Genomic DNA, 24,969 nt, shown 5'->3' with positions numbered 1-24,969 from the left:
ATCTTACGTAGCAACCCATCAAGTTATTACTAAAAGAACGACTTCACACTACTATCTTCAACCATCTATTTCCTTGCTTTTCTTCTTATCATCCTTGGCACGGACTACATCTTCACCTCAATCAAGCTATCGCTTTTGATGGCATTAAATGCAATTTAACCAGAATATCTTAAAGCAAAACCTTGGTTATTTGGAATGTTTAAGAAATGGGTCAGCATCTCTGCTTTACTTAAGTTACGAATGCAATTTAAAGTTTTCCGTTTAGCATCCTAGCTCCTCCAACAAGTCCCTATTCTTATATACATAACCTTCCAGCCACCACCTCTCTCCATCCTTTCCTCTGACGCTGTTCCAACACATCTAGACCTCTGTGGCAGAAAGTTCCAAGTTTGCTTGGCAACGGAGCTAACATTTAACTTGGGGTTCCAATGGATCAGGCAAAAAAGTCCATTTCCCAGGCTTCCTTGCAGCTAGAAGTCATGTGACCAGGCTACAGCCAATAAGATCAAAGCAGAGGGTGGGGTTTCTGGGAAAGCCCCTTAAAACCCGAAGTCAGCAAGACTCTCTCCTGTCCTTCCCTGCACTCACCTTCTTGCTTCCTAAAATGGGAACATGCTAGCTGATGCCATCTTGGACCATGAGAAGACTGAGAATGGAAATGCGCAATGCCTTAAGAATAGCAGAGAAGAGGGAATGTGCGTCTCTGTCTAGCTCCTCAAGACTGATTTCATGTAATGGAGAAATACGCCCCTAGCTTGTTTAAATCATTGTTAATTGGTTTTCTACAATAAATAGTCAAGCCTCCATCTGATCAATCCATCCTTGGAGATCTAATGCTCATCCCCACACCCGAAGAATGCTTTGTTAACAGCCTATTCAAGTGAACATGAGGAATATTCAAAAGTCGCGCCCATCACTATCTTTTAGCTTCCCCAGTGCCCCTCTTTGGGGAAGGGAAGCCAGCCTAACTTTAAATGATACCAATCTCACACTGATCGGCACACTTCCAGTACTTACGGTAACTTACTCTTTTTTATTTTGCATTATGTTTCCTGCTTCCCTGGAATGTAAACTACTAAAAGTACAAAAAGCAAGAATCAAATCATACTTTTTTAAAAAAATTTTTTGTTGTTGTTGAAGACATGGTCTCATTCTGTCTCGTCCAGGCTGGAATGCAGTGGTGCAATCATGGCTCATCGTAGCCTCCACCTCCTGGGTTCAAGCGACTCTCCAGCCTCAGTCTCCTGAGTAGCTAGGACCACAGGCGCATGCCACCACGCCCAACTAATCTTTGTATTTTTTGTAGAGACAGGGTTTGATCATGTTGCCTAGGCTGGTCTCGAACTCCTGAGCTCAAAGTGATCCGCCCTGCCTCGGCTTCCTGAAGTACTAGGATTACAGGCGTGAGCTACCACGCCCGGCCTAAACTTTTAAGTTTCAAATAGGAGGTCAGAGTGCCAACTTCCTATGTTATTTATTGCAGAGAATTATCCTGCAGTCAAAATGATTTCAAGGGGAAATCCCAGCCCAACGGGGAAGGTTCTGAAAACCATTTCTTGCTGGTGGATATACAGGCAGTACATCAATGAAGTATCTGGTAGACCTATCCAGGTGCCCCAAAGCTCTACCAAAGAGAATGCAACATTTTCTCAATAGGAAACAGGGGGAGATACTAGACAGATACATTGATAGGGCCCTCGGGCCCAGAAGCTTTCCCAGCAGCCTCAGACAGACCCCCATCCAAGTGAATGGCATCTTCCTGGCCAAGTCACCGTAGGGAGTAGAAAGGTAGTGTATCCATGCAGAGCCAGAAAAGCAACGATGTGAGACAGAAAACAGAGAATACAAAGGGCATACAGCAGTGGAGTAAGAGCTTCTGCTAGAGAAGTTCTGCTAGCAAGAGGGAGACTCTATGGGGAGGGCTCGCTGGACCATGAGTGCCTTACAGGCAGTGGCCATGGTACATTCAATTCTGTATTATTTTAGCACGTAGTATAGTAGGTACTTTAAAAAGTTTGTTGAATAAATGAATGAATGAGCAGACAAATGGAAGGTCTGCCAGAGCAAGACAACAGAAATGTGGCCCCACCCAAGACACCTAATGACTGGAAGAAAAAGGAATGAACAGTCCAGAAGGAATAAATCGGCAAGATGGGGCCAGGCACGGTGGCTCACACCTGTAATCTCAGCACTTTGGGAGGCCAAGGCAGGCAGATCACGGTCAGGAGTTTGAGACCAGCCTGACCAACATGGTGAAACCCCATCTCTACTAAAAATACAAAAATTAACTGGGCATGGTGGCATGCACCTGTAATCCCAGCTACTCAGGAGGCTGAGGCATGAGAATAAGCGATTCTCAAGTGAACCTGGGGAGGCGGAGGTTGCAGTGAGCCGAGATTGCACCACTGTACTCCAGCCTGGGTGACAGAGCGAGACTGTCTCAAAAAAAAAAAAAAAAGAAGTCGGGCACAGTAGCTCACGCCTGTAATCCCAGCACTTTGGGAGGCCGAGGCGGGCGGATCATGAGGTCAGGAGATCAAGACCATCCTGGCAAACACGGTGAAACTCCATCTCTACTAAAAATACAAAACATTAGCCAGACGTGGTGGTGGCGGGCACCTGTAGTCCCAGCTACTTGGGAGGCTGAGGCAGGAGAATGGCGTGAACCCGGGAGGCAGAGCTTGCAGTGAGCTGAGATCGCGCCACTGCACTCCAGCCTGGGCGACAGAGCGAGACTCCTTCCGTCTCAGAAAAACAAAAGCAAAAACAAAAAAAACCGGCAGTATGGGTCAGGGAGGTGCACTTTCTTGGGATCACAGAGGATGCTGGTATGAATGGCTTCCTATTCCAGGGCCTGTGACAAGGGAGTATTTTTATTTCTGGCCCTTCAGAGACCCTGGTAAACTCTCAACCTTCTGAGGTGACATAGCCTATAGCACAGATGGCAGAAAGCAGCCCGCCTGGCAGTGGGCACCAGTGAGAAGGAGGCCGTCCTCAGGCAGAGCATTTCCGACGCTGGGCAAGGCAGCCCCAGGTCGAGGATGAAGAGAATTGTCACTTCACCCAGAGACCTCAGAGGAGTCTCACACACATTACAAAATTACACATTCCACCCACCCAGTGTTACACTAATTCTTAGGAATTTACACATCTGAACCAGACCACACTGTCTTCCAATGTGCATTATTTATCCAAAAAATAATAATAATAAGTTATCTCTTCCTCCTAAAAGAACCATCAATGAGACAGGTAGGTTGACTGGTATCACGGGAAGGGGAAATGCTCTTGATTCTGCATTCACACCACCAAGAAGAAAAACCTAGAAGCAACTGCTTACATGGGGTGCTGACACATAGAGGTGCAACCTCAGTTTCTTTTTTGGTTGTTGTTTTTCTTTTTGAGACAGAGTCTCACTCTGTCACCCAGGCTGGAGTGCAATGGCGTGATCTCGGCTTACTGCAACCTCTGCCTCCTGGGTTCAAGCGATTCTCCTGCCTCAGCCTCCCGAGTAGCTGGGATTACAGGCACCCGCCACCAGGCCTGGCTACTTTTTGTATTTTTAGTAGAGACAGGGTTTCAGCATGATGGCCAGGCTGGTCTTGAACTCCTGGCCTCAAATGATCCCTCCTCCTCCTCCCCGCCCCCACCACCCCACCCCCGGTCTTGGCCTCCCAAAGTGCTAAGATTACAGACGTGAGCCACCACACCTGGGTGCAACCTCATTTTCAAAACTGCCTTTGAAAAAGAATCTCATCTACTGAGAGTAAACGTGAAGAGAACAGCAAATTAGAGGGAGAATTTGTATAAACAGTGTAAATGCAGGGAGAAAAGCTTCTGCACTTGGCTCTGATGCCACTGAAGGGGTCCTATGAGGCAGGGGGTCAGGACAGAGCCTGGAAACCGGAAGCTGAGCAGGCAGTTGTGTGCTCTGTGCAGATGCAAGAACTTCACATGTACCGACAATTGAGCCCCATCTCAACAGTACAAAAATATACTCTGTATTTGCCTTTCTCTATCTTGTACCCCCAGAGTTAATTCTGGGTTTATTTGGGTTATTTCAATCCCCTATAACCCATAGTCATAGGCTATTTAAAGGAAGCACAGAGAGATCATCTACAATGTCTGCTATACTGAGAAGGCATGGGCAAGCACCAGGGGTAAGCACATGCCCTTCAGAATTGGAGGGAACAGGGCCAGGCATGGTGGCTCACACTTGGGAGGATCGCTTGAAGACAGGAGTTCAAGACCAGCCTGAGTGACACGGCCAGACCCCATCTTTACTAAAAGTGTATTATTTTTGGAGACAGGATCTAGCTCTGTCACCAAGCGATCTTCCCAACTTAGCCTCCTGAGTAGCTGGGACTACAGGTGTGTGCCACAACCCCCAGCTAATTTTTTTATCTTTTGCAGAGATGCAGTTTCATCACGTTGCCTAGGCTGGTCTCAAACTCCTGGGCTCAAGTCATTTGCCTGCCTCGGCCTCCCAAAGTGCTGGAATTACAGGTATGAGCCACAGTGCCCAGCCCTACAAAAAAAAAAAATCTCAAAATTAGCTGGATGTGGTGGCATGCACATGTATTCTCAGCTACTTGGGAGGCTGAGGCAGGAGGACCACTTGAGCCCAGGAGTTCAAGGTTGCAGTGAGCTATGATGCCAGTGTACTCCAGTCTGTGTGACAGAGAGACCCTGTCTCAAAAATAAATTAAAGGCCGGGCGCGGTGGCTCAAGCCTGTAATCCCAGCACTTTGGGAGGCCGAGACGGGCGGATCACGAGGTCAGGAGATCGAGACCATCCTGGCTAACACGGTGAAACCCCGTCTCTACTAAAAATACAAAAAAACTAGCCGGGCGAGGTGGCGGGCGTCTGTAGTCCCAGCTACTTGGGAGGCTGAGGCAGGAGAATGGCGTGAACCCGGGAGGTGGAGCTTGCAGTGAGCTGAGATCCGGCCACTGCACTCCAGCCTGGGTGACAGAGCAAGACTCCGTCTCAAAAAAAAAAAAAATAAAAAAAAAATAAATTAAATAAATAATATTTTTTAAAAAAAGAATTGGAAGGAATTAGGATGAACTCATGTTCTACACTTACTAGCTGTGCAACTTCTAGCAAGTTACTTAACCACTCAGGGCTTAACTCATCATCTATTTTAAGAAAGAAAATAATAGGGCCTACTTCATAGGGTTTAGTGAGGAAGAAATCAGATACTGCATATGGAAAGCACAAAGCAAGCATGCCTATATTTATAAGCTAAAATTGTATTTAAAGCACTCAGCTCTGGATATAATAAACATACTTTTGTACAGTGTTTCCTTTATAAACCCTTTGATGACAATGTTTTTTGTTCAAGCAGCAAGAGGAAAGGTTAAAAAAAAAAAGGCACAGAAATAGAAATACACATATACCTTATAATCCAGCCTGGAAAAAAATAACTGCAGTCTACTTCTCATTTACAAGTAGTCAGAGAGGTTAGTACATGCTAATCTTACACTCCTAAGTAAGACCTGTATTTAGGGAGTGTAAAACTTAATCCCAGACATTAAAACTCTACCTTAATTGATTTAGGCACAGATCATCCATAGACGAAATGGAAAAAAAAAAAAAAACTAATGAGCAACTTTATAGAGTAGGGAACAGTGACCTCACATGAACCCATGGCTCAATCTCAGCTTCCCCAAGAGGGGGATGACCAGGCTTTTGGAAGTGATACATCAGGAAGGACACAGGGCAACCCAGAATGTAATCCAGAATGTGACCCAGACGTTCGTACTTCCTTCCATTTGACAGCAAATAGGAGAGAGACAAGCAAGTTACATGAAACCACAAGGAAGTAAACAGAATGCAAGTACTGTATAGCGTAAGCCATGGGTCTCTTGTAACACGGAAGGGAATGAAAAAGGAAAGAGGGCATAGGAGTGCTGCAGACTGACACGGACAGGAAACATCACAAAAGGCACTGCAGGAACCACATTTGGACCCTAATTCAAACAAACATTTTGTAAACAAGGATATCTGAATATGGACCTGGTATTAGGCAACACCAAATAATTGTTCATTTTGTTAGGCAGGACTTTAGCATGGTTATTATGTAAGAAATTGTCAATTATTCTTATGCATACTGAAATGTTTGAATTGTAAATGTCATTTGCTTCAAAATACTTCAGCAAGGCTGGGTGCAGTGACTCATGCCTATGATCCACAGCACTTTGGGAGGCTGAGGCAGGAGGATTGCTTGAGACCAGGAATTTGAGACCAGCCAACAACATGGCAAAACCCTATTTCTATGAAAAATACAAAAAAAATAATAATAATAATTAGTCAGGCATGGTGGTGTGCACTTGTAGTCCCACCTTTGGAGGCTGAAGGCTAAGGCTTGAGCCTGGGAGTCTGAGGCTGCAGTGAGCCATGATTATGCTACTGTGCTCCAGCCTGGTCAACAGAGTGAAACCCTGTCTCAGAACAAAAAACCAAAAAACAACTTCAGAAATAGCAACAACAAAGAAGAATAAATAAAAGAAGTATGACAAACCTTTGTCAACTACTGAATCAGGATGTGTGTTATGGGGGTATATCAAGTCATTATACTATTCTCTGTGTGTTTGAAAATTTCCGTGATTCAAAAATAAAAATAAAACTCTTATCTTTTGAAGTCCTTTAAGAGATAAAACGAAAGCCAGACTGTCTCTTTTGCCTTGACTGACTCATTCATGAGAACATGCTCTTGATGAAATCTCAGCAACTGCAAAGACCTCATGAGGGCACCTACTTCAGGGATTCTCAACCTAGCTGCACGCTGGAAACACCTAGGAAGCTCAGCAGAACTACGAGTTTTCCCACCTCACGCCTAATGAATCACCATCTCCAGAAAGGGGCCCGAGAAAATGGGAATTTTTTTTTTTCTTGAGAGAGGGTCTGGCTCTGTCACCTAGGCTGAATCTCAGCTCACTGCAACCTCCCCATCCCTGGCTCACGCCATCCTTCCATCTCAGCCTCTAGAGTAACTGGGACTACAGGAGTATGCCACCACGCTCAGCCAATCTTTTTTTTTGTATTTTTTGTAAAGACAGGGTTTCACCATGTTCCCCCAGGCTGGTCTCAAACTCCTGAGCTCAAGCAATCCTCCCGCCTTGGCCTCCCAAAGTGCTGGGATTACAGGTGTGAGTCACCGTGCCCGGCTGGGAATTATTTTTTAAGTGCCACAGGTGACTCTGATGCAATCTAGTATGTTTCCTCCCCAACATGCCAGCCAAACAATTGTCCAGCAGGGTATGTGTTCCGAGCCCTCAGGGACAAGGATCACACAGGATTCCACATTTTCACTGCTACGTCAAGCCTAACTGTATTCTTCACTTTCAGAATAAAATTAAAAGTGGAATAGCTAATTCACTGCATACAACTTGCAAGGTTTCAATTTTCCCGTTCAATTTAAGGTATTTCTCACCAACATTCAGGTGCATTTAGTCACTGTGTTGAAGGCAACTTCAATGTGGGAGCTCCCGCCAAATAAAATCTCATGGGAAAAAACAAGTTTACCCATAGAGGTAAAGGAGCTTTCACTGGGCAGAATATCAGGGAGAATGCCGTGGTAGCAAACCCCAAGTGACTGGGCCATGTCAATGCCCTGGAAGGACCTGGGTGTACCTGAGCATACCTGGGAGCCTGCACCTCTCACAGCAGCCAGCAGCTGGCCTGGGGGAACCCAAGAAAGAGGAGAAAAGTGGAAAAACTCACACCTCTTGCTTTGTTCTCACAGAATCGCAAATGCTGGGAGCAAACTCCCAACCACAAAACTGACTGGCATTTGATCAGAAACGTGTCAATACAGGTCAGGATGGCTGGGAAGCCAGAACTGAACCTTTCATAACATTAACAATCTCAGGTCTTTAAAACCATTCTCTTTCAACAAGTGATATCTGAATTTATCCGGACTGACGACCTCCACTCCTGGAAAACATGACTCCCAGAATCCAGCGGTGGGGGGTTGCATGGGGGGAGAACAGCTCCTCCCGGTGTGCCTCAACACACGGCATCCAACACCCACTTGTCACTCCCAAGGCTGACTGATGAATAATGCTCCCGAGTCTTGTTGCACGCTTTGGCGTTGGTCTTTTCTAACGTTTCAGAGTGTGCATTTGCTAAATTACTTTTATGTGCACCGGCATTATGTCAAACACGAAGATTCAGGCATGCAGGAACTTGCAGACTCGTTTTACACCAAACTAAATGCCCTGTTTGTTGCTTTATCACTGCCTTGCGGCTTTGGGGGACCTGAGCAGCACTTTCTTCTCCATATTCTGTCTGGAATTGCATTCGGAGACTTTCCCTTTCTTGCCACAAAGACCCACCTATACAGAAGCTTTAAATACCACAGACTTGGTTCTTTACAGGGGAGCAATGAATGTCCTCTAAGCTCAAAGAATAATCTTAAAGCACTCAAAAAAGCCAAGTCCAGAGGTGGCTCTCCAAATGCCCAACCTGAGATACAGAGGAAGGAGAAAGAGCTTCATGGTCACGGAAATTCCTCTCCCTGATTAAAGGGATGCACTTTGATGATTACAGCTACACAAAAATAAGGACCTGAGGAGGAGGGGCCCAAAAACTTATGAATATTCAGATCTGCACGCTCGACCCAGGCATCATTTGCACCAGTGATCAAAGTAAATCCCTCCTTAGTGCCCACATCTTTCCTCCCAGGCAACACCCCTCCCCAAGCCCTACGTCCCCACCCCCCAGCTCAAACAGAAACTGAGTGAAGAGCATTTGCACACAAACACATCCAATTTGAGCAAGGAGCAATAGGGCTAGGCCACTTCCTGATTCATACTCTCCCATGCCAAAGACAATGAGAATATTCTCACGCTCAAGATTCTACTTGAAACAGTGACATGCTGCCAGAAAGAAATTAAAGGCCCCAGCCCTGCCCAGCCACTGACCCCACACAATGGTGGTCCTGCATCCAAACCTGAACTTCAAAAAGAGGGAGAACCAGAACTCCAGCTGCACAAGGCAGCATCATTAACACAACACACAAAGCGGGAAAACACAGTCACATGAAAACTTAGTCGAGGGAACTTTTTCTGGCCATTTATCTTAACTGTGGCTGCATTACTTTTCAGGACTCAAAGTCAGATCACAATTTTGTTGTCCACTTCTTAACAGTCGCCCAATTTCTACTAAACCTATTACATTCCTTAAAACAAAAATAGGCCAGGCGTGGTGGCTCATGCCTGTAATCCCAGCACTTTGGGAGGCCAAGGTGGGTGAATCACTTGAGCTCTGAAGTTTGAGACCAGCCTGGGCAGCATAGCGAGACACCATCTCTACAAAAAGTATAAAAAGTAGCAGGGTGTAGTGGCATACACCTGTGCTCCCAGCTCCTTTGAAGGCTGAGATGGGAGGATCACTTAAGCCCAGGAGGTCAAAGCTGCAGTGGGCTGGATATCACTGCACTCCAGCCTGGGTGACAGAGCAAGACCCTGGTCTCAAAAAAAAAAGAAAAGAAAGAAAAGAAAAAAGAGAAAGAAAGCAAATTATTAAAATCGTCTTCTTTTCACTGACCATGAAGTACAAACTATGGCTTTAAAGCAGGGGACCCCAACCCAGGCCGTGTCCTAATCAGTGGCCTGTTAGGGATGGGGGGGAAGGGGGGGCTGCACAGCAGGAGGTGAGCATCGCCAACCTGAGCTCCGCCTCCTGTCAGATCAGCTGCAGCATTTGATTCTCATAGGAGCACAAACCCTACTGTGAACTGTGCATGTGATGGATCTAGGTTGCATGCTTCTTATGAGAATCTAATGACTGATGATCTGAAGTGGAACAGTTTCGTACCAAAACCATCCCCCCTGGCCCTCCACAAAATGGGTCCCTAATGCCAAAAACACTGGGCACCTCTGCTTTAAAGTCAATATTAAACCTTTTTAAAGTCAGTCTCTAATGGGACCCTCACTCTGAGCCAGGAATTTCAAAGTTGTCACTTATATAGATACCAGATTTCATGACAGTCACCTGGGCAATTCATGCCTGTTTAGTCTTGGAGTGTAAGTATACTCAAGTATCTTCCCAATGTTCATCACTGTCTACTTATTCCAGAACACTGGAGAAATTTCCCTCCTCCTTGTTCATATTCAGGGAAAAAAAAGAAACACCATTTTTCTCTAGCCCGTGGTGGCAGTTTTTCTCAAATACATATATATATACACATACTTCACGGTTAATGGCTGCCCTTGGAATACTGACCTTTGTTAAGACTCTAAAACCAAAGTGAACCATCCACACTGAGGGATGATAACTGAGAACCAAACAATTCTGCAAACCACCGTTTTATCTTTATGGAAACCCTATCAGTGGGAAACCCTCAAATAGTACAAACGCTAATAAACAGTACATAACTAATAGGCTTGGGGAAAGGAAATTCTTTAAAATTATCTAAATGAATTAAATAGAATAAAACCTACTTACAACTGCTACTTTAATGTGGTGAATAGAAATTCATTTTTAATAGAGAAAAATTTTAAATTAAAAAAACAAAAAAAAAAACAAACCTTGGGTTCCAGACACAGAGGCTTACCTGACTCCTCTCTTTGTCCACTTTCTTAAAACACTTATTCAGTGACAAATTGTGTCTCACGGAGTTTTTCCACCCAGTAGGTGCATTTGCAAAATACGGAAAATGTTCCAAGATCCAGTTGTAGATATCCTTCACTGGCAGGCGCTTGGTCGGAGAGTCCTCGATGGCCATAAATATGAGGCAGCTGAAGGAGTAGGGGGGTTTGCAGTTAGGGTTCTGCCTGGCATCGTAGGGCATGTCAGAGTGGGCGGGGGACGGGGGGGTGTCATCGTCCAGGTCCTGGACGGGGCTGACACTCCTGAGGACCGACTCCCCAAAGCTCTTCAGCAAGTTCTTGCTCTCGTGCAGCCAGTTCAGGTTGGTCAGCTCTTCATCTTCCATGGCCCCCTCTTCTAATCGGATGTCAGGCAGAGAAAAGTCGAGGTCATCGTCTTCCTGAAGGGCCTTGGAGAAACCGCTGCCCCGGTAACACTGACTCAGTCCACTGGAGACACTAATTCCTGAGCTTTCCGGCTTCTTACTGGGAGGCATGACTGGACCCATTTACGTGAAGGCTCCTAGTAAAGACATCACAAAGAAATGATGAGCTGGCGAGGCCCAAAACAGAAAGGCAGACTGTGCCCCTCTGACTCTGTTGCCTCCCACGGCCGCCTCTGTGGAACCCCTGCTACACAGGAACACCACCTCGTGACTCCCACGCTGAGCAACGCAATCCCACAATTCCACTACAGATAGGCTGATGACAAAAATCAGCCCACCGCTGATATAGCAAGGCGACCTGATGCCCCTTAAATAAAACAAGACCGATAACACCAGCCGGGCACGGTGGCTCGCGCCTGTAATCCCAGCACTTTGGGAGGCTGAGGCAGGAGGATTGCTTGAAACCAGGAGACCAGTTTTAAAGTACATTAAATTTTATTGCGAATTATTTTTTCTTCCGAACAGAAGAAAAGCAAGTAACTTCAGGCACCACACGAATACATGGGAATGTAAGATAAGCCATTAACTGAAATTAGAACTGGTGAAAAAAGGAGAGCAACTGCCAGTTTCAAGACAGTAAATTCAATTCAATTCAACAAAACAGGCCACAGAATCCTATCCCTCCACCCCGACCCACCACCATCCCCATTTTTATCAATGACCTAGAACATGGAGTAAAATAACATCTGATGAGAAAAGAAAACGAGGAGGTGGTACATTTACAAACAGAAAGACCCCTACAGACACAAAGCATGTTCAACCCTCCAGCACCCAACGTAACACAGAAAGAACAGTAAAGATAACCAAAAAGGTCTCCCACTCTCTGTAGCGCTAAAACAGTATGCTTAGTTTGAGAGTGTTACGTTTTAATTCCCCACAGAAACAACCGGTAAGAAAATCAAGCATCTATCTAGAAAACAAATGAACAGGCTGGGCATGGTAGCTCATGCCTATAATCTCGCCACTTTGGGAGGCTGAGGCGAGAGGATCACTTGAGCCCAGGGGTTCGAGACCAGCCTGGGCAACATGGCGAAACCCTGTCTCTACGAAAAATACAAAAATTAGCCGGGCATATGCCTGTAGTCTCAGCTACTTGGGAGGCTGGGTGGGAGGACTGCTTGAACCCGGGAAGCTGAGGCTGCAGTGAGCCATGACTGCACCACTGCACTCCAGCCTGAGCAACAGAGTGAGATCCTGTCTCAAAAGTTTTAAAGAAAGAAAGGAAGAATGAAAGGAAAGGAAGAAGGGAAGGGAAGGAAGAAGGGAAGGGAAGGGAAGGGAAGGGGGAAGGGGGAAGGGAAGGAGGAAGGGAAGGAGGAAGGGAAGGGGGAAGGGATAAGGGAAGGGGGAAGGGAGAAGGGAAGGGAAGGGAAGGGAAGGGGGAAGGGAAGGGAAGGGAAGGGAAGAAGAAGGGAAGGGAAAGGGAAGGGGGGAGGAGAGAGGAAAGGAGGGGAGGGGAGGACAAGGGAAGGGAAGGGCAAGGAAAGGGAAGGGAAGGGCAAGGGAAGGGCAAGGAAGGAGAGGAGAGGAGAGGAAGAAAGAGAGATGAATGAACATATTTAAAAGCAAAGACATAGGTGTGGCATGGTAGCTCATGTTTGTAATCCCACCACTTTGGGAGGCTGAGGCAGGAGGATCTCCCTTGAGCTCAGAAGTTCAAGACCAGCCTGGCCAACATGGTAAAACACCATCTCTACCAAAAAAATACAAAAATTTGCTGGGTGTGGTGGTGTGTGCCTGTAGTCCCGGCTACTTGGGAGGCTGAGGTATGAGGATCACTTGAACCCAGGAGGTTGAGGCTCACTGCACTCCAGCCTGGACAACAGAGGGAGACCTTGTCACAAAACAATAAATAAAATTAAAAAGGCAAAGATGTGACCCTTCTATGTCTCTTAAATGTTCATTAACACTACATCTAAAACAACTGCAGCTTCAGCTGGGGAAGCTCTATTAGGGAATTCTGGAAGGCATAATCCTGGGAACTAACCAACCAGCCAAGGGTGCCAGTGAATTAGAGCACCTTCCCTCTTCCAAAAGGTAGAACCTGCTAGACGCAAGGCCTAAGGGGGAGCTGTTATGAGAGGCCCAACTGTTTTGTGGTTTGTTTTTTTTTTTTTTTTTTTTGAGACAGAGTCTCACTCTGTTGCCCAGGCTGGAGTGCAGTGGTGCGATCTCGGCTCACTGCAACCTCTGTCTCCCGGGTTCAAGCGATTCTCCTGCCTCAGCCTCCCGAGTAGCTGGGACTACCGGCGTGCGCCACCATGACTGGCTAATTTTTGTATTTTTAGTAAGACGGCGTTTCACCATGTTGGCCAGGATGGTCTCGATCTCATGATCCACTCACCTCGGCCTCCCAAAGTACTGGGGTTCACTCACAGGGAGTATTTCTATCAAATAAGGAGGTTACCCTGACACATTTCAGAGAAAAAACAAGCTAGCATCTTTAGGCTTGGGGATACAACAGAGTCTGGTCTGATCCTGGCTTTAACTTCTTTATGAACGAATTACAGCACCACTTGTCTTTCTTAAAAGTTTCCTCAGATCCCATCAGAAAATTTTCTGATGACCAGCAAATGCCCACAGTAGAGTATAAAAAAGAACTACCCAGCCACTGAAGTCAACTTTAGCTCTAAATGAAAGTTTTATGTCTCCTGAGCTTCCAAACAGGAAAATTATATCATGGCTGACAGTAAAGTAATTTAATTGCACTGTTGCTATGACAACATGCTGCTCTCTTTCTTTTTAATTTGCTTATTTGTCAGTAGCTTCCCAGAGGAACTAACACGCTATTCTCCATGTTTCCTTTTGTTTTAAGCAAACACTGCCAGCAATATGGTTTTAGGAGAAAAAGTGGCATTGTCACGGAGAGAGGGTTATGGGAGTTCAGTACCCTTGGATCGTATGTGCGCTTTGTGCTGGGACCCCGTACTCTCCAACCGCTCACTGCATCCCTATAAATCCCGCATTTTACAGCAACAGTGTAAAGAGCTGCTGATCACTACAGTTCCATGTAAAAACAAAACAAAACTAAACAAAAAAAAAACAGTTCCCAGAAACCACAGCTGAGGAGTTTTCCATTATTATACTCTAACTACAGATTTCGCCAAATCTTTTTTTCCTCCTGTTTTAGAGGGGAAAAAAAAGAATCTGGATCATGTGAGTTGCAGTTAAGCAAACATTTTTAATCTGCTGCCAACAAGGCTGCTCCACCAGATACGCAAATAGTTATTCACTAGTGACCTCCTTACAACTTTTCTCTACACACACACACACACACACACACACACACGCCCTCTTTTGTTTTTATGACTTGCTGTGTTTTGTTACCCTTTTTATTTTTTAACGGAGAAAATGAGGCAAGAAAGCTTAGTTTCTCGCCTAGTAAACAGAAGGTCTCCAAATAACTGACAAAGACATTACTGGCCCAGCTCTGAACAGATGTTTGATGCGAACTTTAAAAAGTTAAGAAATCCTCCCAAAGCGGAGCAGGGCAGTCGCAAGTTTGGGGGGCCGAGTCACCCCCCACCCAGCACGCGCGCGCGCGCACGCACGCGCTTCACTCTCGTCTACTGTACTTGTCAAAAACATTTCAAGGGGACCTGCGGGAGTGGCGATTGGCTGCATCCCGCGTCAATCAGCGGCGTTGCCGGGCAACGGGGGAAACTGCTCTTCTCCCCGTATACAGGGCAATTGGGAGCTCGCATACCTTCACTGCCGGTCAGATGTCATAAACCTTTTATTGGCCGCACCGCGGCGAGCCTCGAAAACAAATCAATAAAAGCCCGCCGTCCCCCAACTTATCCAGAGCCCAAGGAGGGTTTCAAGAGGGCCGGGATGAGGGGGGTCGGGCCTCGGGGTCTCCGGAGACGTTCGTTGCCTGTGCCAAGTCTGCACAGTTTGGGGGGGAGGGATCTTTGTTAGGAGCCTGTTTCTCATCTTGGGGTCTCCACTTGATCGGAACCCCCTCCCTGGCCCCGAACGGCGGGGACCCCGTCCTCCGCAGACAATACCAACTCTGTTCCTTGAGGGCTTTTCGGAAACCGAGGCACCGGAAAGCAGCACGCACGTCGGGGCAGGAAACTCTTCGGACCCGGCAACTTCCCGGCTGGGGGCTCCCGGGCCCCCCACCCGACCCTCCCCCCAGGACCTGCGGGGTCCCTCGTCTTCCGAGAGCGGCGAGGTAGTCTCCAGGACCGTCTCGGACGCGCCTCCCGCCCCAGGTGCCCCCCGAGCCCACGCGGAACCTGCAGGAGCAGGGGCGCAAACCCTGCTGGCGGAGCCAGGGCACAGGGGCGCAGGAGCCGCTGCCCTTCCAGCGAGGAGCCGACAAACTTTCATGGGCGCCAGCGAGCATCGCTCAGTATTATAGGACTCTGCCAGAACGGCGCAGCGAGCCAGAGACGGCGGGCGGCGAGGGGCGGCCCGCAGGCGCGGGCAGCAGGGGCGCGAAGAGTCGCGGCGCGGCATGGGACCTGCGGCGTCCGCCGGGCGCGCCGCGCATCCTCCCGCCGGCCCCGCCGCTCTCCCCGCCCCGTCCCGCCTCCCGCTCGCCTCCGCCGCGGCGCGTCGGGCCGGGGCGCGCCGAGCGGCGAGAAATTGTTTCCACTGCAAACAAAAAAAGGCGACACATGACCAGGCAGGAGGAGGGGAAGCGCGGGGAGGGAGGAGGGCGGAGGGAGGGACAGAGCGGAGGGCGGAGGGAGCCGGAGAGAGGGAAAACGTGGGCCTGGCCGCCAGCGGCCTGGGGCGCGGGGCACGGACCCGCCGGGGCGGACCCTGCCCGCGCCCCCCGCATCCACCAGGACGCAGCCAGGGCCGAGGCTGGGGCTGGGCCGCGCGGCCTCGCCTCCTGGGCCCCGCGGGGCGGGGGTGACCGGCGTGGGTCCCGCGACCCGGGGCGGCAGCGACCGTGGGCGGTGGGGCAGGTGGGGCAGGCGGCGCGTGCCCTGTCCCCTCCCCGGGCTCCGGCCACACGAGCGGGCCGGCGCTTCGCTGCTGGCAACGTGTCGCGGGAACGCTCCTACCCCATCTGCATGCCTTACATGGCTCGAAAGTAAAAATAAAAAGAATTACGATGAGGGCGAGGCTTGTGGGGGTGACAAGAGGAGATTCCGCTTCTCCCCAGTGCTGCGTCCTGATAGGACCCCCAGGGCCTTCCGAGCCCTCTCCCAGCGACCACCTCGTGTCCCGGAGGTAGGCACCGCAGTGTCCCACCCAGGTAGCCGCGTGTCTCCCGAGGGAGGGCCGGTGGCCATTACAAGGCAAGAGGCACGTCCTAAAGGCCACGCCGGTCGGGCCTCTCCAGTGGGTTGTGCGGAATGCCCCGGCCGGCCTAGAGCGAAAACAGGTCTCATTTCCATCTCAGTTTGAGCTCTCAGGAGCCAGACTGACCATTCCCAAGCCACCCAGCGAAATGGTGCAGCTACCACTCTAAGTCTCTAGGCACCTCCAAATAATAGCACCCACTGCCAAAGCCACACCAACCAGCCGCCTTAGGAGAGGATGAGAGGAGAGAGTCCAACAGGACACCCTGGTGGTGACAAAAATAAAAATGTGATTTGCACATTACTCCCAGGTAGTGAAATCAGTTGGTTCCTCTGCAGAAGAGAAGCCCAGGGCACCCTTCCTGCCACCCCGTTCTGAGGCAGTGGACAGAACATTGTGAGCTGTCTGAAGGCTACAGAAAAGCCAGCGAGTAGACCTGGAGAAAGCTTTCTAGCGTGCAGCACTTTTAAACCTAGCCAAAAGGAAGGACTAAGGGAAACACCAGCCAGGCTTCTGAAAATTTTTTCTATCTCAAAAAATAGACCCCCCATCTGAGAATCATTACCCCTAACAAAAGTTCAAGATGGCAGGTTACAAGTCTTCAGCAAAGATGTGCCTTTCAGACTCACAGGAGACCTTACCTCTTCCAAGTAGTGTGGTATCTCCCCATCAGGAGACAGTTCGGAGGTGGAAGCCCAGGGGTAGCCTGAGGTCATCCAGCCCCACCACTTTGATTACTGAGCACCTGATGCCACCTACCCAAAGTCACTAAGCAAAAGGCACAAGGTGGCAGAGACAGGTCAGATGATCTCTTAAGTCTCATGCCAGAGATTCTCAGGGTTAGAAGTGGTAACAAAGCCAGGTTGAGACAATGTGTGCCCTGCTCTCCTGTAGCTCTGGCTAATGCAGGTCCCGCCCCTCCATCAGCATGTCAGTTGAGGGCGGCTTATTCTCCTCCAGAGGAACCAAGGCCAGAGACCTTTGTCCAAGCCCTTGCTGGCCTAGAGAGGATGAAATCACCCCTTACATCTTCTTCCATCCCCAGCCCCCAAACCACCCCCCAGGTCCCCCAACCACACTCACACAATAGCCAGAAAATTAAGTCGAGCTGGCATCTTATTTTCACCTGCTCCAGTCCCCGCCTGCTTTCTCAGAATTCAAAAAGAGGGGATGTGAGCCGAAGGTGATTGCACATGGAATATGTCATTCCATGTGTGTTTTTGCTGCTTGCATTCTCAAACACATTTCTTAATTTCTCTCTCCTATTACAGTTGCAGCAAGAGATGTGAGAAGGTGTCACCCTGAAGAGGAAGTGGTGGACCAACCCTGCCTGATGTGGACAGCAGGGGACACATGTCTGCCTGTCTATGTGAAATGAGGGAAAAAATGCTGAAAGCCAAAGGAGGGTTTAATGTGGCCTTTTCCACCTTCTAATTCCATAGAACCTTAGCTCTGGGACTTGCTTCCTGACCTAGGGTGCAGGGGCCAAATTTGTTTAGGAACAACCCCATTCGCAATTCCCCTCATGAACTTTCAGAAAGGACCCTTGCGTCTTAGATCCTGAGAAGTCACAAATAAACAAGCTGAATTGTCTAAACCATTGTCTTATCTACACTGTTTTACAAACACATTTAACAGCCGAATGGTATATGCCCCCTAGAAATCACTTTGAGAAACACTTATTTCCTGATTGAGGACTTGATGGGACCATTCTGCAGCCCCATCTGGGCATGGGCTGGAGAGCACATAAGTATCTGGGAGCTGGAAGACCTCAATTCCAGGCTTATCTACCCCCATCAGTGTGGGACCTCAGTTCCTCCTCCAAGGAGAAGAATGCCCCTCCCTTGATGTTTTGTGCATTCTTTTGCTAAATGTTTCTCTGGTCAAGAACATTAATCCCCCTACACACACTCTATTGGTTATTAGAGCAGCACGGCTATTTACGGGATAGTTAAGTATAAAACCTGATACGCCCTGCCCAACTTGAGGCAGTACAACTGAGTAGGTGAGCAGATGCAGTCAGGAAGACCTGAGTGACTGCCCAAAATGGGAAGAGTCCGAGGCAGGCCTGGAAAGACAGTCTCCTGGGGAGGGATCCTGCAAAGAGACTCGAGTATAAGAGGAAATACGGGGAGGCTGGGCAGGCACATGCCGCTGGGCTGCGTGGAACCATATGCCTTTCCTGCTTCCCTCTATAGGTCTGCTCCACTCTCTATCCTGCAGGCTGGCTTCCTCTGCTCACTGATGGCCACACAGGACTGCCAGCAGCAAGCCCTGAGGCCTTCTGACTTTTAGCACCCACCACCTTTGGACTGCCTCAAGTCTTCCATGACATAGTTTAACTTCTCAGGGAAATAGTGCGATTGGCCTAGCCTAAGCCACGTGACTCCCCTCCGGGCGTGGCCCCCCACCCCTCCCGGCTGCTAACAGCAGAGACAAAGGACATGGTGAAACATCTGGGGAAGGGAGGGGAGATGACTTTGGAGGCGGGATATCTAATAAGGGTGGGTTGGTATTTAACCTGTGGAAATGGGGAAGGGGTGTTTTTGACCCAAGCTTCTCACCTGGGGATGCCCATCTGAACCATCCAGAAGCCACACCTAACCAACTAGAGTCTTCTAGGATGGTGCCTTGGTATGTGCCTTTTGAGAAAGCACAAGGGGATGATTCTGCTTACAAACTGATGTTCCAGGAGAAACTGATGGCACAGAATTACCAAATGTGACTTGATTGTAGAAGAGGAGTTCATTTACTGAACAAATATTTGCTGAGTGCCTACCAAGTGCATGGCATTGTGTTAAGTGCCAGAGATAGACAGTCTTTGTCCCTACAGAGCACACAGATTAGTGGGTAAGAGTGCAAGCATCGTATCACCAAACTCCTTGAATAGCAGGGTGAGCAATTTATACGTGTTAAAGTCAGAGGGCAAAGCTGGCTCACTGAATATTTTTGAGGCCAGAAGTTGTACTATCAGAGATATGAATTAAAAAAAAAAAAAGATGGATGGGGATGGTGGACCCAAGATGAATTTCAGGAGACGAAGGTAGAAACTGGAAGATCAAAAACCAGCTGAACAACTCAGAAATCACTGCAGTAATTCATACAGAACAGAATAAAGACTTTTTTTTAAATATGTGTTTTTAAAAATTGAGGAAAAAGGCTTAAATAGTGGTTCCCTCTGAATGTTAGAGTTATGGGGTACTTTTTTGTGTGCTTCTTTCATACTTGTCCATATTTTTCCAATGGTCTACAATAAACACCCATTACATACATACATATATATATACACATTAATTTATTTGACAGGGTCTGGCTCTGTCATCCAGGCTGGAGCACAGTGGTGCAATTATAACTCACAGCAGCCTCGAACTCCTGTGCTCAAACAATCCTCCTTCCTCAGCCTCTAAGTAGCCAGAACTACAGACGCATGCCACCATGCCAGGCTAATTTCTGTGTAGAGATGGGGTCTCACTATTTTGCCCAGGTTGGTCTCAAACTCCTGGCCTCAAGCAATCTTCCTGCTTCGGCCTCCCAAAGTGCTGGGATTACAGGCATGAGCCACCGCACCTGGCCCATTACATTTAGAATGTTATAAGGGGGTTGGGGGGGGGGCGTCCATTGGAGCAGTGGTTCTCAAACTTGAGTATGCATGGGAATTACCTGAAGGGCTTGTTAAAACACACACTGCGGGCCCCACCCCCGGAGTTTCTGGTTGGGGAGGTGTGGGCTAGGCCCAAGGATGTGAATCTCTCACAAGCTCCCAGGTGAGGCTGCTGGTCTGCGGACCCACTTTGAGACCCAGTGAATAAGAGAAGAGTCAGTGAGACTGGAAAAAATGAATGCATGAGAGTCTTCAAAGAAAGAACCAAGAGGATTTGTCAAATGATTGAATATGAGAAGAGAAGGGGAGATTATGTTCAAAGATAACTCCTTAATCATGGCTTGACTAAGAGTCTCTTTGAGATAAGGTCTGAGAATGCTGTCTGTAAAAGTAAAAAACTCCTCACGTCCCGCTGTGGAAAAGAGAGAGCGCCCCTCGGCTGGAAGACCCCTAACATCTTGGTGTGTGTAAAGTCCTGGTCAAGCATCATTTGAACTTTCTGGTCACCATCTCTTGGGACTTTCCTTTTGTGCCTTCTTGCTGTTTACTTGACAGATTCTGAAGGGTGGAGCCTGGGAAAGGGCTTATTAGAATTTCTCCAGCAGGGAATGGAGCCAGGAGGCTTACTTTAAGAGGGAAGGGGGGTGTGTGGTGAGGGAAAGTACAGCCGAACTGGTAGGGTGAAGTTCATCTGCTCAGGTGCCCGCGCCAAACCTGAGCTTGTCAAGCCTCCTGCTGGAGGCAAAATGGAAATATAGAACCTGTCAACTCCTCTTTGAGCATAAACACAAATGTGAGCCGATGATCTAGAATCTAGATTTACTCAATTCATTCCGTCAACAAGTATTTATTAAGCACGTAGCTTATGCCCAGTAAAGAGTGGAGGAGACTGGGAAGAGGCCAGGAGAAACAGAAGACATGGCACACCTGCCCTCAGGGAGGAGTAGGTCTATGAGCATTTATAAAGCAACCATGAATAAGCAAACACACACATAGAGTCTAATTCCAAGACTAGCAGTGGCGAGGCGCAGTGGTTAGATACAGACTAGGTTTGTACTCTGACCTTACCACTTACTAGCAAGCTAACCTCAGTCAAGGTTCTCAACTTCTTTCTATCTACCTAGTTTTCACTTCATAGGGCTGTTGTGAAGATTAAATAAATTAATCTTTGTAAGGAACATAAAACAGGACTCTGGCACTTAGTGAACGCTATTTTTGTTAAGCCAACAAATCAAAAGGAAAATCTTGACATATTCGACTGCATACCAATTTAGAATTGTGTGTAAAATCAGGGGTCATAAATAAAATTTAAAAACAAATGAGGAAATATTGGCCATGCAGATGACACAGGGTTAATATTTTTAATTTATAAATCTTACAACTCAATGAGAAAAAAAAAATTATCACTCTAATAAGAAAAGGGGCAAATTCACAAAAAGAGAAACAAAAATGAGATTATCCCCATGAAAAGACTCTCAAACTGTAAAAATCAAAGAAATGCAAATTAAAGCAATTGTGATGTCTCATTTCATCTATCAGAATGGCAGAGACTTAAAAGAACGAACCATGCCAATGTTGGTTGAAGGCACTGGTGGGAAGTGGTATAACTTTTCAAGAGGACAGTCGCAAAACGAATTAAAATTTAAGTGAGCATGGACTGATCCTAAATTTCCAACTTGTAGGAATTTATCCTAGGGAGATCCTATAATAAGAGAGTTAACTTCCCCGCCAGACTGACTACTGGGAAGAGGCAATAAACCCTAAGAAAGCAGGACTCCAGCCTATTAGATTCAGCAGTGCACACCTGGCATTTATGCCTGGCAGAAGACACTCAATAAATATGTATTGAATAAATTAACTGAAGGATGCAACAATGTATTTAGGAGGATTTTGCTGGGACGTTGTTTAAAATCACACAAACTTGGAAATTGCCAAAATAAGAGGCTAGAGGCATATTATTACATTCTATGGGGCACAGTGGGGCCATGTTCCCTTTGTTTCCTTTCATTTGCATTTTCCAGTAGTTTTAAGTGAGGCTTTCCCTTTTCTGAATCATTTTCACATTCTCAGAGACTGTACGTGTGAAACAATTTGCAAACATTTCATAAAGTAAGAGTTTAGGGGAAAATGAATACGTTGGCAAAGCGTTTCACAAAATTAAAGCATTTTGTGATCTTTTCAATCAGGAGGGACAAAACGATCCCCTTCTGAAAAGCCTGGTGCTCTGAGCAAACAGGAGAACTGCTAAGTACAACAAACATTATATCCTGTGTTCTGAGGTCTATTGTCTGGCCGTGGGAAGGCTTTTGGTTTATAGGTTTTGAATATCAAACTTTCTCTACAAACTCTTATGTAGGCTCCAAGATTCAAGAGTTCAAAATACTCTTGAATTAAGAATTTGTCGGGGAAGGCAGGTGCGGTGGCTCACACCTATAATCTTAACACTTTGGGAGGTCGAGGCTGGGGACTGCTTGAGCCCAGAAGTTCGAGACCAGCCTGACAACAGAGGGAGACCTGTGACTCTGCAGAAACAAAAAAAAGAAAAAAGAAAAATTAGCCAGGCATGGTGGTATGTGCTTATAGTCCCAGCTACTCAGGAGGCTAAGGTAGGAGGTTCACTTGAGCCCTGGAGGTTGAGGCTGCAGTGAGCCATGATCATTCCAATAAATATGGTTACAAGTTATTTTTATTTTTCAGATTTGATAGAAAATCTGTGCCCAGCTGAGTTACCCCACATGACTAGAGCTACCAATGCTTCTCCTGCCCCAGGGATATGCATGACGCTTATCTGATACAAGAGGAGACCAACTCTCTGAGTTCTTGAACTCATTTTATCTACAGCTGACTTTCTTTTGTTGTCTTTTCTTCTCTCTTCTCTTCTTTTCTGACAGAGTGTCGCTCTGTAGCCCAGGATGGAGTGCGATAGCGCGATCTTGGCTCACTGCTACCTCTGCCTCCTGGGTCCCGGTTCAAGCAATTCTCCTGCCTCAGCCTCCAGAGTAGCTGGGATTACAGGCACATGCCACCATACCCAGCTAATTTTTTGTATTTTCAGTAGAGACAGGGTTTCATCATGTTGGCCAGGCTGGTCTCGAACTCCTGACCTCGTGATCTACCCATCTCGGCCTCCCAAAGTGCTGGGATTACAGGCATGAGCCACCATGCCCGGCCTGTTTTGTTTTCTTTTTGAGACACAGTCCTGCTCTCTTGCCCAGGCTGGAGTGCAGTGGCTCGATCTTGGCTCACTGCAACCTCTACCTCCTGGGTTCAAGTGATTCTCCTGCCTCAGCCACCTGAGTAGCTGGGATTACAGGCTTGTGCCACCATGCCCAGCTAATTTTTTTTTTTTAATAGAGACAGGGTTCACCATGTTGGCCAGGCTGGTCTCGAACTCCTGACCTCAGGTGTTCTACCCACCTCGGCCTCCCAAAGTGCTGGGATTATAGGCGTGAGCCGCCGTGCCCAGTGTACAGCTGATTATTTTTATTCACAGTAGTTGCGTTCTGTAAAGTGCCACAAACACTGAATTAACAAATCCTGAATCATTGCTCCCAGGGGAAATACGGGGTTAGGTTCCTGCGAGCCTCCACTCACAACACTTTCATCAACCAATCAAAACATAATTTTACTGATATATTATCACATCATAATTTTATTGGTATTTATTTTATCTGTGTTTCCATTTAAGAAGCTTTTTGAATATATATTGTTGCTTCATTCACAATGAACTATGCCAAAAGGACGCTTATCTAATACACATTTTATCCATAAGGCACATCACAGCCTTCCTGCACTTAGAAACACTAGATAGCACTACAGCAGTGCTCAAGCTCCGTTTTAAACAGCAAAATCAACAAAAATGCAAAAAATGTGGTACTAAACTGACCACAAAAAGGATACTTGGAAAGCCGAAACAAGCGGGCAGAACATCGCTTTGTTGAACCTCAGCTGGGAACGTGCACATCGAATGACTCATTTGTACATGTCCGTGAGTGACCACAAAAGCATGAGGAGTACTGACTTTTTTTTTTTTTTTTTTTTTTTGAGACAGGGTCTTGCTCTTGTCACCCAGGCTAGAGTGCAGTGCCATCACCTCGGCTCACTGCTATATCTGCTTCCCAGGTCCAAGTGATTCTTCCTACCTTAGCCTCCTGAGTAGCTGGGATTACAGGCGCCCACCATCATGCCCAGCTAACATTTTGTATTTTTAGTAGAGGTTTCACCATGTTGGCCAGGCTGGTCTAGAACTCCTGACCTCAGGTGATTCACCTGCCTCGGCCTCCCAAACTGCTGAGAAGGCATGAGCCACCATGCCCGGCCAGGAGTACTGATTTTGAGATTACAGATAAATTTTAGCAAGAAGGTGAAATAGCAAATACAAAAACTACCAATGATGAGGACTGACTGCATTTCACAAACACCGAAATTGCACTTAACTGGGTGCCAGACAGTGTTCTTTTTTTTTTTTTTTTGAGACGGAGTCTTGCTCTGTCACCCAGGCTGGAGTGCAGTGGCCGGATCTCAGCTCACTGCAAGCTCCGCCTCCCGGGTTTACGCCATTCTCCTGCCTCAGCCTCCCGAGTAGCTGGGACTACAGGCGCCCGCCGCCTCGCCCGGCTAGTTTTTTGTATTTTTTTAGTAGAGACGGGGTTTCACCGTGTTCGCCAGGATGGTCTCGATCTCCTGACCTCGTGATCCGCCCGTCTCGGCCTCCCAAAGTGCTGGGATTACAGGCTTGAGCCACCGCGCCCGGCCACGTTTGGCTTCTTAGAGAACCTCTCAGGGGCCCAGGACATGAAGGATGGGACCAGTGGGGCTCAAGGGAGAAAAAACTGTGGCCAAGAAATAGAAGAGGAGGGCCGGGTGCAGTGGCTCATGCCTATAATCCCAGCACTTTGAGAAACTGAAGTGGGTGGATCACTTGAGGTCAGGAGTTCAAGACCAGCCTGGCCAACATGGTGAAACCTCGTTACTAAAAATACAAAAATTAGCCAGGCGTGGTGGTGGGTGCCTGTACTCCCAGTTACTTGGGAGGCTGAGGCAGGAGAAATTCTTGAACCA

General features: G+C 47.5%; 1 protein-coding gene across 7 annotated transcripts in view; it reads right to left on the bottom strand.

Moving 5' to 3' along the window:
- Positions 1 to 24,969, bottom strand: part of FOXN3 (forkhead box N3) — a 466,737-nt gene that overhangs the window by 244,911 nt on the left and 196,857 nt on the right. For all 7 annotated transcript variants that reach the window (XM_009212111.4, XM_009212112.4, XM_009212113.4 and 4 more), the window contains exon 3: positions 10,563 to 11,119. In XM_009212111.4, coding sequence (XP_009210375.2) covers positions 10,563 to 11,105 — 543 coding nt within the window. In that variant the 5' untranslated portion in view covers positions 11,106 to 11,119. The remainder of the gene's footprint in view (positions 1 to 10,562; positions 11,120 to 24,969) is intronic.

This window comes from Papio anubis, chromosome 7 (assembly GCF_008728515.1).
Source record: "Papio anubis isolate 15944 chromosome 7, Panubis1.0, whole genome shotgun sequence".
NCBI classification, from domain to species: Eukaryota; Metazoa; Chordata; class Mammalia; order Primates; family Cercopithecidae; genus Papio; species Papio anubis.
Note: the sequence above shows the minus strand (reverse complement) of the source record. Positions and strands in the feature narration are given on the sequence as shown.